General features: G+C 34.4%; 1 protein-coding gene and 1 pseudogene across 1 annotated transcript; one reads left to right on the top strand and one right to left on the bottom strand.

The window, feature by feature from the left end:
- Window positions 1-2,693: 2,693 nt before the first annotated feature.
- LOC148192453 (uncharacterized) lies at window positions 2,694-10,957 on the top strand (annotated as a pseudogene).
- LOC124847094 (TPR repeat-containing thioredoxin TTL1-like) lies at window positions 10,409-14,558 on the bottom strand. The gene is made up of 7 exons (XM_047324487.2): window positions 13,337-14,558; window positions 12,472-12,667; window positions 12,203-12,387; window positions 11,780-12,113; window positions 11,486-11,690; window positions 11,296-11,402; window positions 10,409-11,190 (listed from the first exon to the last, which is right to left on the bottom strand). Exons 1-7 carry the CDS (start codon window positions 14,197-14,199, stop codon window positions 11,038-11,040), a joined length of 2,043 nt encoding a protein of 680 aa, XP_047180443.1. The 5' UTR covers window positions 14,200-14,558; the 3' UTR covers window positions 10,409-11,037.
- Window positions 14,559-15,380: the final 822 nt, after the last annotated feature.

Below are 15,380 nucleotides of genomic sequence, written 5' to 3'. Positions count from 1 at the left end.
TAAGAGGCTAAAACAGGTTTTTCTCTTTCAGAATTTAGGCTTTACAACGCATAGTGTGAGGGCATTTCGCAATAAATGAAGGTGGTTTGGACGGTTATACGCTCTCATCACATGCCAATTATCTCACTCACAACTGTACACACTTTTCTCATCTTCTCTTACATTTCTTAATAACTAACCACCAACCTCCTCCACGCATGCAATTTCCTCACATCTTTACTACAAGGAAACACATAAAAGAGAAATTATGTAAAATTTAATTTTATGGAAGAACCATGAAGATTGGAGATAAAATCACACTAAATTATTTTGATTGTTTTGTTATATAGATGGTATTATTCGAATGTATATGTGTTTTAATAATAAAAATTCTGCATTGTCTAGGTAATATTCTATTTTTTTAATTGGATATAGGAGTGTGTTTTCATACCCGCCGTTATGTTTAATTTACTAAAATATGTGCAGTTTATTAAGTAGTTTAATATATATATATATATATATATATATATATATATATATATATATATATATATATATATATATATATATATATATATTATAGTAGGGTTGAGAAATACATTTTTCTGTTATCACCTTCTCTTCTTTCTTGTTTCTGAATCACTTGTTTTAATTTCTTCAAGTTCGAACCGATATGCTAAAAGCACTTCAATTAAGTATCAGAACTCAATTAAGCTAACCTTAACTTTGTAGTTTACCCTTATATTTGTTATTGTAAACTAGCCAACGTTAACAATATTTATAGGTATTTTGTGGACCTTAAATTCATGTTGGCCCAATTACAGTCCAACGATCACATGCCCAATTCACCTTCTTACGCATTAGCTTAAAGAATATACCGATCAACCTTGAATATATATCGTTCGGTTAATCCATCACGTTTGTTACCAGCGCTGACTTATCATCTAGCTAACTGATCGGATCAGATGCTATACCATACTTATATTTATTCTCTTAGTCTTTAATTTTAAAACTCTTTCCTTTCTTTCCTTAAACATTCTTTTTTTCTCTTCTAATTGTTTGATTTGTTTTATATCCATGAAGTTGACTCACATATCTAAGGTATTTGTTCTCTTATCATAACAATTTTACTATTATGTTCAAATGTTGTATTATCAATTAAAGTGAATTAAATAGGTTTTATGTCCCACATGTGAATATTTCTACTCTTTTTTAACATTTTTATTTTTTTTCACATAAAATATTTGATTCTAAATTTTAAATGTTCAATTGCTTAAATTTATATCTTTTTTATTCCTTTTGTACAAGACAAGTAGCTTAAATTTCGTAAGAATTATGTATTTTAAATTGTAATTTATAGATATGTATATAATTGTGCAAATATATAAATATTTGCATTGGGAATTATATTATTTAACAAAAAACATATGGACTTTCAATGATCATACAATAGTCACAAAAATATTCGCTACTGAAAAAAAGACTTTTTATAGTGTTTAAAAAGGTTTTTTTATCCCGATTCTAGAACAAGTATAGAAGTAGAGGAGTATAGAAAGTTCTCACTTTTTTATTCCACTTCTAGAATTGGTATAAAAAGTGTTACCTTTTATACTGGTTAAACACACAATCGGTATAAAAAAGTATTTCAAATAACGAAACCCTTCTTCCTCAATCTTTGAAACAATAATAATAAAAATTTGTGAAAAACAAATTTTCTCAATGCACAAAGTATCAAAATCCAAATCATCATCAAAACATAAATTCCTAACAGGAATGAATAATGGAACAAAGAAGGGGAGGGAATAGATGAACTTGTTTCCTGTTGAAGGGTAAGGGTATTGACGTGCGAGCAAAGAAGACCCAAGGCGTGCTCGAGGTGACAAAGACAGATGCACAAAACCTAGGCTTTTGATACTAGAGATAAGTGATGATGGTAGATGAATGATGTATTGTCGAATGTCAAGGTGTGAAAGAAAAATGACACGAGCATAAGGTTATGGGCAGAGAAGGAAGTTTGGGGGATTTGGGGTTGCTAGGATTTTATAAGGAACTGGAGACTGGGTATTTTATTTTTTAGGAAATAAAAAAAATATTAAACTACTTTCTATACATATTATAATTAGAACCGATATAGAAAGTTTTCTTATTTTTTACAAAAATGTCACCGTTTCCAATTTCTATATAGGTTATAATTAGAATTGATATAAAAAGTTTTCTTATTTGCCTTGATCCCAACTGATATGTTGAGCATTGACCCAACTTTCCTATGTCATTTATTTTCTATCCTTCCACAAGTTAAACTCGTGGCTTAAAAGAAAGTGAAGCTTAGGGAGGAGTGCCAAGCTATAATCAATAAAGAGGTAACCACACTCCTTAAAGTTGGGTTCATCCATGAGGTCACCTACACTACATGACTCACCGATGTTGTTATGGTAAAGAAAGCTAGTGGCAAATGACGCATATGTGTTGACTACAACGATCTCAATAAAGCGTGCCCAAAGGATACATACCTTGGGCCTAGCATTGACCAACTTGTAGACAACATGGCGGGATACAAATTGCTTAGTTTTTTGGATGCATATTTAAGGTACAATCATATCCGAAAGTACCCACCTAACAAAGAAAACATAGCTTTCATGAAAGAAGGAGCTAACTTATGTTAAAAAGTCATGTCTTTCGAATTGAAAAATGCAAAGGCAACATACCAATGCCTAATGGATAAGGTCTTTTCTAATCTTATAGGAGACATAATGGAAGTCTATGTGGATGATATGGTCATCAAATTCGCTAAAGCAGCTGACTGTCTAGCACATCTACAAACTATTTTTGACAAGGTATGACACCATAATGTGAGGCAAAATCCAAAAAAAATGTCTTTTCTGTGTTGGTGGTGAAAAGTTTTCGAGCTTCATGATAACCCGACAAGGCCTAGAGGCCAATCTAGACAAGTGCAAAGTTATGCTCAGCATTAGAAGCCTGGCCAACCTCAAAGAGGTATGAAGTTTAAATGGTAGGTTAGTTTCTCTAGCCCGTTTCTTACCATGCATGGCACAAAAATCCAAACCCCTTTTCAGGATCTTGCAGTACTCCTTGTCCTTAATAATCCCTAGCCAAATCAACTATTGGCTCTATACCTTACAGTATCAGGCTTGGTAGTAAGTTTAGTCCTTGTAATGGAAGAAGGTAAGAAGCAATACTCGATGTATTTCATTAGTCAGACTCTTCAACCCGTAGAGGAGTGATAACAAACATTATAAAAGCTTGTCTCAGCCCTAGTCTTTTCTGCATGACGACATGCCACTATTTTCACAGTTTTAATATTTGGGTTTAATCATTTCGGACGTCCCTATTTGTGTAGGATCGTCTCAAATAGGTCATTGTATTGTAAATAGTCTCAATTAGATCCTTATTATGAAAACTTGAATCAATTTGGACCTCGTCGTTAATTAGGCTGGACGACATTAAAAATTGTGGTGCATAGCTTGGTGACATAAGCAAATTTGATTGACGTGGCAGACTTTGGTCGCCTGAGGTGGATTTTTTTTATTTACAGTTTTATAAAACTTAAATTAAAGCCCAATGTTTTATTTAGGGAAAACTGATTAAAAGTTAAGGATTTTAATGAAAATTAGACTTTTAATCAAACTCATTCTGCCATCTCATATCTCCTTCACCGCATCGAATCCCTCAAGTCCTTTCTCAACCACTACACCCGTCACTCCATCTGCCAGACCGCGGCCACCGTCATCTAAACCCATTTTCGCTCCTTCCTTGTTTGTAGATCGAGAACCTTAAATCAGCTCAAACACCTCGCTTCCACAAATCTACATTCAACGCTCTCGAATCCTCTTGTTCCAGCCATGGCCATGTCGATTTCGCAACCCTTTCTCTTAAAGCCATGAACTTGCTCCTCGAACTCGATTCTATAGAGGTAATCTAGTCATGAGAATTTTCTTTTGAATTTATTACTTTTCAATAAAAAGTAGAAAAAAAAAACTGCTAAAGTTGGTTAAGTGGGTAGGATCAAAATCCTATCCGTGAAGGAAATGAGTATGAATTCCTCTAGGAATGTTAAGATTTTTTTGGTGTCCAATGTGTAAATACTTTCTAGATAACTTTTCTAGTCTCTGAGATCTGTGCTTGTGCTTTTTAGCCTCATAGCCTCTCCACCCACAACAAAACTCAAAAGTTTCAATTTTGATTCTATGGTTGTGATCCGATGATTGTAGATGGGACTAAATCGAAGAGGTTGCTTTGAGAAAGCACGTGCTTTAGAGAAGAAAGAAATGCGAGGTCTGGTAAGAAAGTTCAAGCATCAAGAAATGCAGGTGATGACGAAAGGAGGAAGCTACTGCATAATTTGAGGGATAAGGTTGAAAAGCTTAGTAGACTATGTAAGGTTTCTGCTAATGATGAAGAAGATTCTAAGTATGAGGAGGGCATTCATGATGATGGGGCGACCAATGTTTTTAAAAAACAATTTAACTTTCTTCCATTTTAATGAAAATCAGACTTTTAATCACAAATCCCTAACTTTTAATCAGTTTTCCCCAAATAAAATGTTGCGTTTTGATTTAATTAAAGTTTTTTAAAACTAAATAAAAAAAATCCACCTCAAGCGACCAAAGTCTACCATGTCAATAAAATTTGCTTATGTCATCAATACACGCACCATAGTTTTTAACGTCGTCTAACCTAATTAACGACGAGGCCCAAATTGATTCAATTTTTCACAATAAGGGACCTAATTGAGAATATTTATATATGAGGACCTATTTGAGATGATCCTGCACAAATAGGGACATCTGAAATGATTAAACCTAATATCTGCGTATACACCGACTACCCCATTAGGCAGATCCTGTAGATACAGAAATTGGTTTGATGTAAGACCAAGGAAAAATAAATAGATTTCTTGAAGGTGGTATGGGCATGGACAAAATTAATTAAAATACTAAAAGATAAGTTATACATAAGAGAAGTGTAGCACAATTATTTAGAGTTCCTTATTATGGGTTGGAGGTCATGGATTTGATTCTTGTTTTGTGCATAAGACATGTTTTATTTGTTTTATTTATTTATTATTATTTGAGCATGTTGTGTATGATGTTATTTGTATTGATTATTGTACATGTATATGACAAGATAAGTGTGATAATCTACTTATTCAATGTGTTTTTTGGAGCTTGGGGTGGTGAATTCGAACCTTGGCTAAAGTAAAAGTATATTTGTTTAAGGTTTTATATTTTTTGTGAGAGGGAAGTGATGGGAATAGATTCGTTGTATCTGGTCACAACCACAGGAAATAAGAGCTAATTAAGATAAATAAAGAGAAAAATTTAAATGGAATATTTAATTAGGGATCGATCAGAATTAAAATATATTTTAGTTTTTTATTTTATTATGCAAAAATGGGTTTTTATAAAGGTTTGGGGAGATGAACCTAGACATATGGAATTAGGGTTAGAGATGTCTCTTTATTAAAATAGGTTAAGATAGAAACCTTCACCAAGAAAAAGAGGCAGAAATGTGAATGTGTTGTAAGAGAAAAATATTCATGTTGAGGTTCATGAAATCTACGGGTGCAGTAGAAGGGCATTATCTAACCAAGCAAAGGAAGTAATTAAATCAAGGTAATTGGGGCTATCCTTAATTGGTTGTCATTGTATGTTTGTGAATGCTTGAAACATTTTGAAGTGATTCATTTATCTTGTTTATCTGATGAATTTGTGTTTGTGAAATGTCAAAATTCTTTGGTTGGTGATGGTATAATGTAAATATGTATTTGATGGAGTGTAGTGCGTTCATTGTTAAGCTTACATGGTTTTGGGAATTTTATTTAAGGAATGATCGGGTTGTATGAAAAGAAACTTCTAGAGATCTAACTCTAAAGCCGGGTTGGTTCCTTTTCGCCCAAGGGGCTTTGGTGAGCCGGGGGAAAGGAGAAGTTATGTTTCACCCGTAAGGATTTGGCTTAAGTTAAGTATAATGCTCTGTTCGTAAGGCTTTTGTGGAGCAGGTCGAGTTTTTACTTGTAAGGCTTTTGGAAAGTAGGGGAAATGAGTCATGATCGTAAGGCTTTTGTGGAGCAAGCAGGATGACCCTGACCGTAAGGCTTTTGTGGAGTAGGCAGGGTGACTCTGACCGTAAGGCTTTTGTGGAGTAGGTAGAGTAAAAACAAGGTTATGTGGTAAAGACATATTGGTTGAGTATTACTTGGTGGTATTACGACTTGATGATTTTCATAAATGTGGACTTGACTTCATGGACAAGAATGGATGGTTTGAGCAGTGTGAGTGAGTATGGTTATTGTATATTATTCTTTTCTGGTTAGCTCACCCTTGTTTGTTTGTGTTTCTGCGATGATTGTATAATTCGTGTCATTATACGAGAGTAAATGTTGTTATAAATGATGCTGGAGACGCCTAGAGTGAGGAACACATGTTGAGAAATATTTTAGGAGTTTTCAAAATGTATTTGGAACATGTTTTAAATTGTAATTTTTGAACAACATCTTAAGTTTTGGAATTGGAATAAAGTTTTGTTTTTGGATGGTTTTAACTTTCTTCATGATGAGTAAATAAAGTTTTTTTAAACTCACTATATAATGATGGTATTAAAGGATGTTTTCTTTAAGAAATGATTATTTTATAAATTACAAGTGGCATCTTGAAAAGGGTGTTACACTAGATGCAAGACGACATGGTCAATGGAACTTTTTTATTTTAGCCTGACCTATCAAAGTAGGGGACCAAGAAGTCACAGTTCCTTGCAGACTTTCTTATTGAGCTCCCAGCAAAAAGGGAACCGTCTGTATGGTGGCTCCTCAACATGGACATGTCTTCTAACAAGAAAGATAATGGTGTAGGCATCATACTAGAAGCACCTAACCACCTTGTCCTGGAATAGGCTGTCCGATTTAATTTCAATACATCTAACAATCAAGCCAAGTATAAGGCTTTGATAGACAGGGTACATCTAGCTCACAAATTGGGAGTAAGAAAATTGTGCACAATTAAAGAAAGAGATTATAACGCTCTCTATCCTTAATATCCTCAACCAAATCAACTATTGGCCTTGTACCTTAAGTAGCAAGCTCGGTGATAAGCTTAGTCTTTGTGATGGAAGAAGACAAGAAGCAATATCTGGTGTATTTTACCAATCAAAATTATAGAGGAGCGATACCAAACAATAGAAAATATCATCTTAGTCTTAGTCTTTTCTGCATAATGGCTACGTCACTATTTTCACAGTTTCAATATCTACATACATAAGCATTGACTACCTCATCAGACCCATCAAGAGTCCATTATTAAAGTCTCGACAATTTTATTATCCTTTAAACAACCATTGAATGTTTTTCAACATATTGGATCCAACCATCAGATTCCTTATTTAAATCACATAAATTGCATAAGGTCTCGAGACCCTATAAATACACATGCATTCCATCAAGGAAAATACAGGAAAATGTATATTCACCCTCTTATACATAAAAATCTTATTATTTTACTAAGTTGAATGTTGGATAACTATTTGCAGATGATCTCCCCTCACATTTTAATATTCAAGAGCACACGTATAAATTTCTTCGATCCAATCACATGCTATTACCTGTGAGAAGGTCACACTCCTAAATATCAGGAAGAACATTTTTTTTTCTTTCATTTTAGCTCCACCAATACAAACATAAATGTTAAAAACCTTTTAAATGATGTGGTTTTTAGAATGATTATTATAAAAGTAAACAAATTAATTTCATGATGGAATGATAGTACAGAAGTATTTTACGTTATTCTTGCATAGTTTTTTATTACATGATTACAAATTATGTAAACTTCTTAAAACTCCTGATTTCATGTATTTAACCTGTTCAATAGTTGATATTTATTCATTCTCGTATAAATATTGTCTTTATTTCTTATTTTTTTTAAAATTATAAAAGTATTAGTTCATTTTATTTTTAAATTTTATATAAGTAGTACCGTAAATAAGGTAGTATTTAAATATTAACGGAGGTAAAGTGATAGCTGTGTTAATATCTTGAATCATTAGGATACTATTTTAAGTTTGATTTTCAAGAAAAACAATCTTAATTATACTTTATTCATCTCTCGGTTTACTCAGAAACGTTTAAGACAATTTCTTGAAATATTAGATCTATAGGTGAAATTTAATGTAATGTTATCATTAATTTAAGAAGAAATACAATACACACATTCTCAAACACTTTTTTCAAATATTGTAGATAAAATGTGTAATTAAGAAAAATTTGGTAAAAGGTAATCAATCAAATTTACTTATTAAAGTTAGGTTAAATATTTTTTAAATTTTAAATTTTATATAAAATTAGAATTTCTTCTTATTCCAAACTTTAATAAAATTGGTTCTCGAATTTTAAAAATAAATAAATATAATCTTTTTAATTTAATTATATTATTTTTTTAATGTATTAAGTAAAATTTTAAACTAATATTTCAATTGTTTATATTTTTTAAAACGTTTCAATTCAAATATAAATTTGAAATATAGTTTAACATATAAAAAAATTAAACACTGTTCGATTAAAAATAATATATCTGTTATTTTTAAAATATAAAAATATAAATGAAACAAATTCTAATTTCATATTAAATTTAAAAACTATAAATATATTTAATGCATAAAATTCGTTGAAGTTAAGTTATATAAGAAAAAATGGGATTGAGAAGAGTGTGCCCCAATCAAATATCAAATCCATCGCATCACCAAAGCACCAATATGTACAAAAAGTTTCTGGCTTTAGCATCTGCTTCCTTCAAAATTCCTCATTTTCGATTTTCAATCAAAAGGGTATCTTTCCTCTTTTGAAAGATTAATTTTATTCAAATCTTTATGTGCATAACAAATGGTGCCACAACATTTAACTTTGTGCTTTAATCAATTCAAATCTATGATTTCTTTTCTCATAAGGAGACTATTTGGTAAGTAATTTCAAAACTCTTTTTTTAACTTTTACCATCTTTAAAACTTGGTGCACTTTTCATAAGGTAAGTCATCTAATGCATCTAACTTTTATTCACAACATATCAAAAATCCATAATGTGGGAGATGATAATGACATATTTTGGCCACTTTATGTTTTATTTAATTCTTAAATCAGTGATTTGTGATCATTCTTGATCCAAGCCTTAGTGATTGTGTTTTCAACTTTGATATGTATTTTTGAGCTTTATATTTTGTAAGTTGAAACACAATTCTCATGTGAGCATGTCATCTTTTCAATTTTCTAACTAATTTTTCCACATTAAACATGGTCCATAACTCATACTATGTAAAGTGCATGTCTTTGAAATAAAAGTGCATAACTTGACTTTTATATTTGTGGTTTCCTATGTAAAGTGTATATCTTTTTCATTTAAGAGTTATGGAGCTGTGTCTAACATCCAACCTTTTTCTATATTAATTTTTTCATATTAAATGAAATCATCTTATGAAATGTTTGAAAGAGCATTCTACAAACCTTATTTCAACCAGTAAAACCTTATTGAACAAAGTATCTGAGTTTATCACTTCTTATTCAATCATCTGTGAAAGAGATGAAACTTAAAGCAACATATAAGGGAGAGAGGTTTTTGTATTTTGGCAATTATATGAAGAGATTGGAAGCATTGATGCATTAAGTGTGAGAGAAAATTGAAGATGAATCTGTTGTCAAGGTCCGAAAAGGTGGGGTTGATGAGTTGTCATTGCCTCCAATAAACTACAGGTAACATACAGATCAGCACATGAAACGAAATTTTGCTGTCTTTTGGGAGGTTTGAGTGCTCCATTTGAGAGCAGCATCTTAAATGCCCACGTGAACATAACCCCTCTTCCCAACTTCTTCTCTCTCTCTCACACATTACTTTTGTTCTTCTGCTTCCCATGTTTCATCAACATTCATAACTGAGGTCCACCTTCCATCACAAAGGGCTGTGATAAAAGCTAACATTTCTTATTTCTTTTTTGTTTCACATTTACAACTTAGAATCCTTGTTTGGAATGTAAAAATGGAAATTACTCATATCATCTTCAACTTAAATGTATATCATAAATTCATGTTTGACTCTGAATTGCATCAACCACCCTATAACAGTTAAAACACATGCACCTTGCCTTTTAGTGTCAAACTTAACATAAAAAGCCAGCTATGAACTTAAATGCAACCATATCCTGCTTCCCAATCTCAAGACCAAGTCATCTTTTCCTCCCACTGTCCAATTAAATTAATGGCAATTCATTTTCAACACCATTTATCACTGTTCTGTAAGATTCTGTTTGGTAAACTTCTCAACCAATACTTGTAAGAGAAGGTAATAAAAAGGCAAAATCAACTGACATATTCACACAAACACATCAACTTCTTCATTCAAAGCACTGAGGAAACAGAAAGGTAATGATGACAGTATTGGAACAGCAGAAAAAATGAGAAATTTTATTGATTAAATGGCCAAGACAGAAAAATCATAGTAGCTAACAACATATTCATCCTCATTTCACCAACCCCATTAAACCCACCACTCATCCTATTTCCCTCTCTAAGGTTTCCAGTGTTTGGTATATAATGAACACATATATACATGTACACAATCCTCCCCTCAAGCGGCAGACCAACCTCCTCTCCCTTTTTGTCTATCTTAAAGGAAAATATAAACTGACAATTTAATCGATTGTAAAGACATAAAACCTCCCTTTTGTTCACCCATAAGGAAACTGGGGATAAAAGAACAGATGGTCTACATGAACTGAAAAGGAGAAGAAAAAGGGGGGAAATTGACAAAGGGAAAGTGGGAGGAACATGGAACCAGAAAGCAATTAGGAATGAATGAATAAAGAACAACTGCAAAAGGAACTAGATTATGTTCTGGTTCCACCGGCACTGTCTGCTAACAAGATTATTAAGTGGTTTCTGAATATGTCACAGGTATCAAGGGCCACTTTTGTGAGGGGATCATAAGGCTGGATGAACTGTGGAGACTTTTGCAGCATGGTGGGGCAGTATACATCATCATCAAAAGCAGTACAAGGTCAGGAGTTCTACAAGCTGTAATGCCTAATAGAGTGTTCCAACATTTCATGACTAGGACATATAATTTCCTTCACTCGACTGCCATTTTTGTAGATCTTGAAGGTTGGTACAACTCTAACATTCTCAGCAGTGGCAACTGCGGGGCTTGCTTGAATATCCACCTTTGAACAAACAATTGAAAAAATAAGAAAATTACCACAATGCTTTATTTTACTTTAATTTCCAGAATATTATGGAGGCAGGTGAAAAACAGTGAAGGAAGCTACCTTAAGAAAGTTGATAGATGGATAGCGACTGCAGAGTGTAACCACGAAAGGAGATATCTGCTTACATTGCAAGTTTGATGCAGTTTCAAAATGGACAACAGAAACACCTGTGAAATTAGAGTTAATATCAGGAAATTTGCAAAACAAACATCATGTAAAATGAGTTGCAGTTCTTAGCCATTTTGATTACCTGGTAAAGATATTGCAGCTCTAAACTGCTCAAGACCTGATATGTCCTCCACTTCACCACCAAACTTTAAATTACGTACTTCTTCCCCACGAGATTTCTTCAGTGCTACTTGTGCATGAAACAGATTTTCGGCAACATCATTGTCATCTGGCAATTCTCTCCGCAAAAGTTCATAGTCCTTCACTGCTTCTTCCCATCTTTCTAACTGAATAAATAGGAAATAGATAAAACCATATTACTTTTTGAGTATGAGTGTATGACAATGCATTGCATCAAAATAGCAGCCAGGTTTACCTTGCTATTTGAGGCAGCCCTTCGAAGAATGGCTTTTGTGTAATTTGGTTGGATGCGTAAAGCTTGATTGCAATCTTCAATTGATCTTTCCCATTGCCCAAGCTTAAACCAACATGCTGCTCTATTGCAATAGAGAACAGAGTTTGAAGGGTCAAGCCTCAAACCTTCTCCATATGCCGAGCATGCCTCAGTGAACCTTTCTGATTTAAAAAGATCATTGCCACGAAGTCTAGCTCTAGCCACCATCCTCACATTCTTGAGCAAAACAGCAACTTCAACATTTCTGGGGTCTATCTGACTAGCTTTCTCAGCAGCTGTAACTGCATTCTCAAACCTGCAACACATCCATCATCCATTCTCACACTGCAACAGATAGCTTTGCCAGCTTAGATTTCTGATGAAGCTTACAGTTTCTGAACTCACCTTCCAAAAGCCATCTCAATCTGAGCTCTAACAAAGTAGCAGTAAGCCTCAGAAAACATCCCGAAAAATCTTGCCTGTGATAAGGAACTGGGAAGCGGCTCGCTTTTGGGAATCCCTGATAAACACGATTCAGCACCATCCATCTGGTGTAGCTTGAGAAGGGCTTCAGCTCTACACATAAAGAGCTGTAAATTCAATTTCCAACCAGTTCAGACATTTTTCACACCACAATAACAAGTTAACTTCAACAACATATAATAAAAAAGTACCTGAACACAAGAGTCTGCCCCAGCAGCAACAGCAGCATCAACCTCCCTCAGTACGCTGTTCCAATCTCTTATCCTCCGAACATCTCCACATTTGTTAATATGCTTTTCCACAATTTGCAACTTCTGCAACTCAGCAGGATCCGGGTGCAGCCCAGGATAACAAAGGTGCTTCCTTGCATCCTCAACCTGTCCTAACCTGTAACATTTCAGGATTTATTCACCAGCAACTTTCATATCAATACCACACCACATACAATTCAAAGCACCAAATCCAAAATACATAACAACAAAAAGGTGTCTAATCCAACAGTGTTGCAACTAACAAAGAAACATTCATTAATTCCAAAGCAAATCTCACTGATCAATTATTTAATTCAAATAAGAAAAAGCGTTTCCAAACTTGTTTTTCCTACGTCAATAACTTCACTCCAAACTCATTTTCTACCAGTGTTTTAAATTTCAATCATGGTTTCATCTCGTCCCAATAGTGGTTGACAAATGCAGTCTTTCAAACTACAAAAATCTTGTTGTGATTGAAATCACGGTAGTTTGCTTAGAACCTTGTTTTCAACTACACTCAACCTTGTCACACCCAGGTTTAAAAATTGCAGTCAATAGATCCTTGATGTCATGGACAAATGCAACCACAGTTGCAGCTGCAATGCAACCATAGAGATCCCAACAGCCTTGACACTGCCGCCAAAACCACAGTTGCAAAAAACCTTGACTTTGTGTACAAAATCCAGTCGCAAAAACATTGACATTGCAGCCACAAGTAAGATCACAAACAGTGTTCTTAAAACCATGTTTTCATAAAAATTAACAATTTTGCAAGGCTCATCCAACACACACACACCCAATTCACCTTAAAAACAGGGTTGCCAAGCGCTGATGCGCCCTCCCATAATTAGGATCCAACCCCACAGCCTCCTCACACGCCCTCACCGCCTCCGGCAGCCGTCCCAATCCGGTCAATGCTGCCGCCCGGTTGCTCCGGTAAGCAGCATTGCCCGGAGACATCGCAATTGCCCGATCATACAAACACAAAGCCTCACCAAAGTGCCCTCTCTTGAACTCCTCATTCCCCATCTTCTTCACCTCCTCCGGATCCACGCGCTTCACCGAATCACCGCCGCCGATCTTAACACTCGACGCATCACCACCACTGCTGTTCCCACCACCCCCCTTGCCGCCACGCATTATGCTCCCGTGGCCGTAATTCCCCGTGCCGGACCCCAAGACATCACTCCTGGAGCTCCGGCTCGCGGCTGACGCCACCGTCGCCGCCTTGAGAACCCTCCCTGATGGGCAAATGTTCCCGGCTGGGAGAACATTCGGCGGCGGCGAATTGACGGCCGAGGACGACGGGGATCTCTGACTCTGACTCAAACTCTGACCAGAATTAGATCTCCGGTGACCCGGTTTGGACACCCGGGTCGGACTATTAGTCTCACTCGACCCGGACAACTCGCCGGAGTGGGATCTCCCCGAAACCGGGTTGCTCCGACCCGGAACCGACCCGGTCGAGCCGCCACTACTACTGCTACTGTTACTACTCGTCGGCGCACTGTGGTGGTGGAACTGCTGGCGTGGCCGCAATGTGGAAACCGGCGAACCCAAATCGAGTTCTCTGAAATCGGGCTTGTTGGTATCGTCAGAGCAACTCAGTGAGTCGCGCAACCGGTCGCTCAGCCCTGACTCGGACACGGGTTTCCCAGAATGTGACATTTTTCTTCACCCCTTTTTCTCCTTCTTCTTACCTTCCCAAAGAACAAGAAGAAGGGTATCTTAAAAACTCTCCCTTTCGTAATTTTCTTCTCTCACAATATGAAGATCTCGTGAATGTGAATGCTCTCAAGAAAGAGAAAAAACAAAAATGGGGTTTGTGTTGTGTTTTTGAAGTATGAAAAACTATGCACAGAGAGAAAGAGAGAGAGAAAGAAGAAAAGAAGAAAGAAAGAAAGAAAGAAAGAAAGAGGAAAAAAGGAAAGAGGTGAGCTTTTATTTTGTTTTGCTTGAGCTTCACCTCCTGCTTCACGAGACACCTTTCTCTCTCTTTCTCTCTCTTCTATCTTCTTCTTTCTCTTTCTGCTCTTTTCTCAATTATCATTACTTCCTTTTTTTCCCTTTTCTTTTAATTGCCATCAATTATTCTGAATTCTCCAATCAAGAGTATGTTTAATTAAAATAAGTATATAATGATGACAAAAAAATTAGAATGTTCAATTGAAAAAGATTTTTAAATTATAATTCCAAGTTATTGAGTGATGGGGCATTTTTAACTTTTTTTTTTAATTATAAATAAGGAAAAGAGTTATCTTTTTGCGGTTTTAATAATTAAGTTAATTGATATTTAGTTTTGGAATGTACTATAGCTGTATTAAGAAAAAAAATTACTTCTACTCCCTTGAACTCAAGTAAAAGAAGTCATATTTAATATACTTGAATATAAATCAATTTCAATTTTTAAATCTTATGATATGTAATATTTAAAAAATACGTGTACCTCTGAACATAATTCTCAATACATATAAATTGAGAATAATTCAGAAAGAATATTTGTTTATGTATAAAAATTATTAAATAATATTAATTATTTTTTAATGAATGTGAAGCTAGTTTATTTTGTTTATAATTGAGTTTGAAGTTAAATGTGTTTTCTTTAGGAGATAATTAGGCCTATGATTTATTAATGTATTTCTTAGAGAGTGGGTGAATATGTTAATATACATATTTTATTTATTTTAATTTTAAATGAATATGTTAATAACTTCTGATTACATTTTAAGAAAATTAAATCATAAAACTTTATACATTGTTTTTTTTTATGGGAAAACATAGAATTTAGGTATCATTTAGCTACTATACCTTCTTATTATATGTTTTGCTTTAAAAAATGTTGGTGTATA

This window comes from Vigna umbellata, chromosome 9 (genome assembly GCF_029865625.1).
Source record: "Vigna umbellata cultivar VRB3 chromosome 9, Vumbellata_1.0, whole genome shotgun sequence".
Lineage (NCBI taxonomy): Eukaryota > Viridiplantae > Streptophyta > Magnoliopsida > Fabales > Fabaceae > Vigna > Vigna umbellata.
Note: the sequence above shows the minus strand (reverse complement) of the source record. Positions and strands in the feature narration are given on the sequence as shown.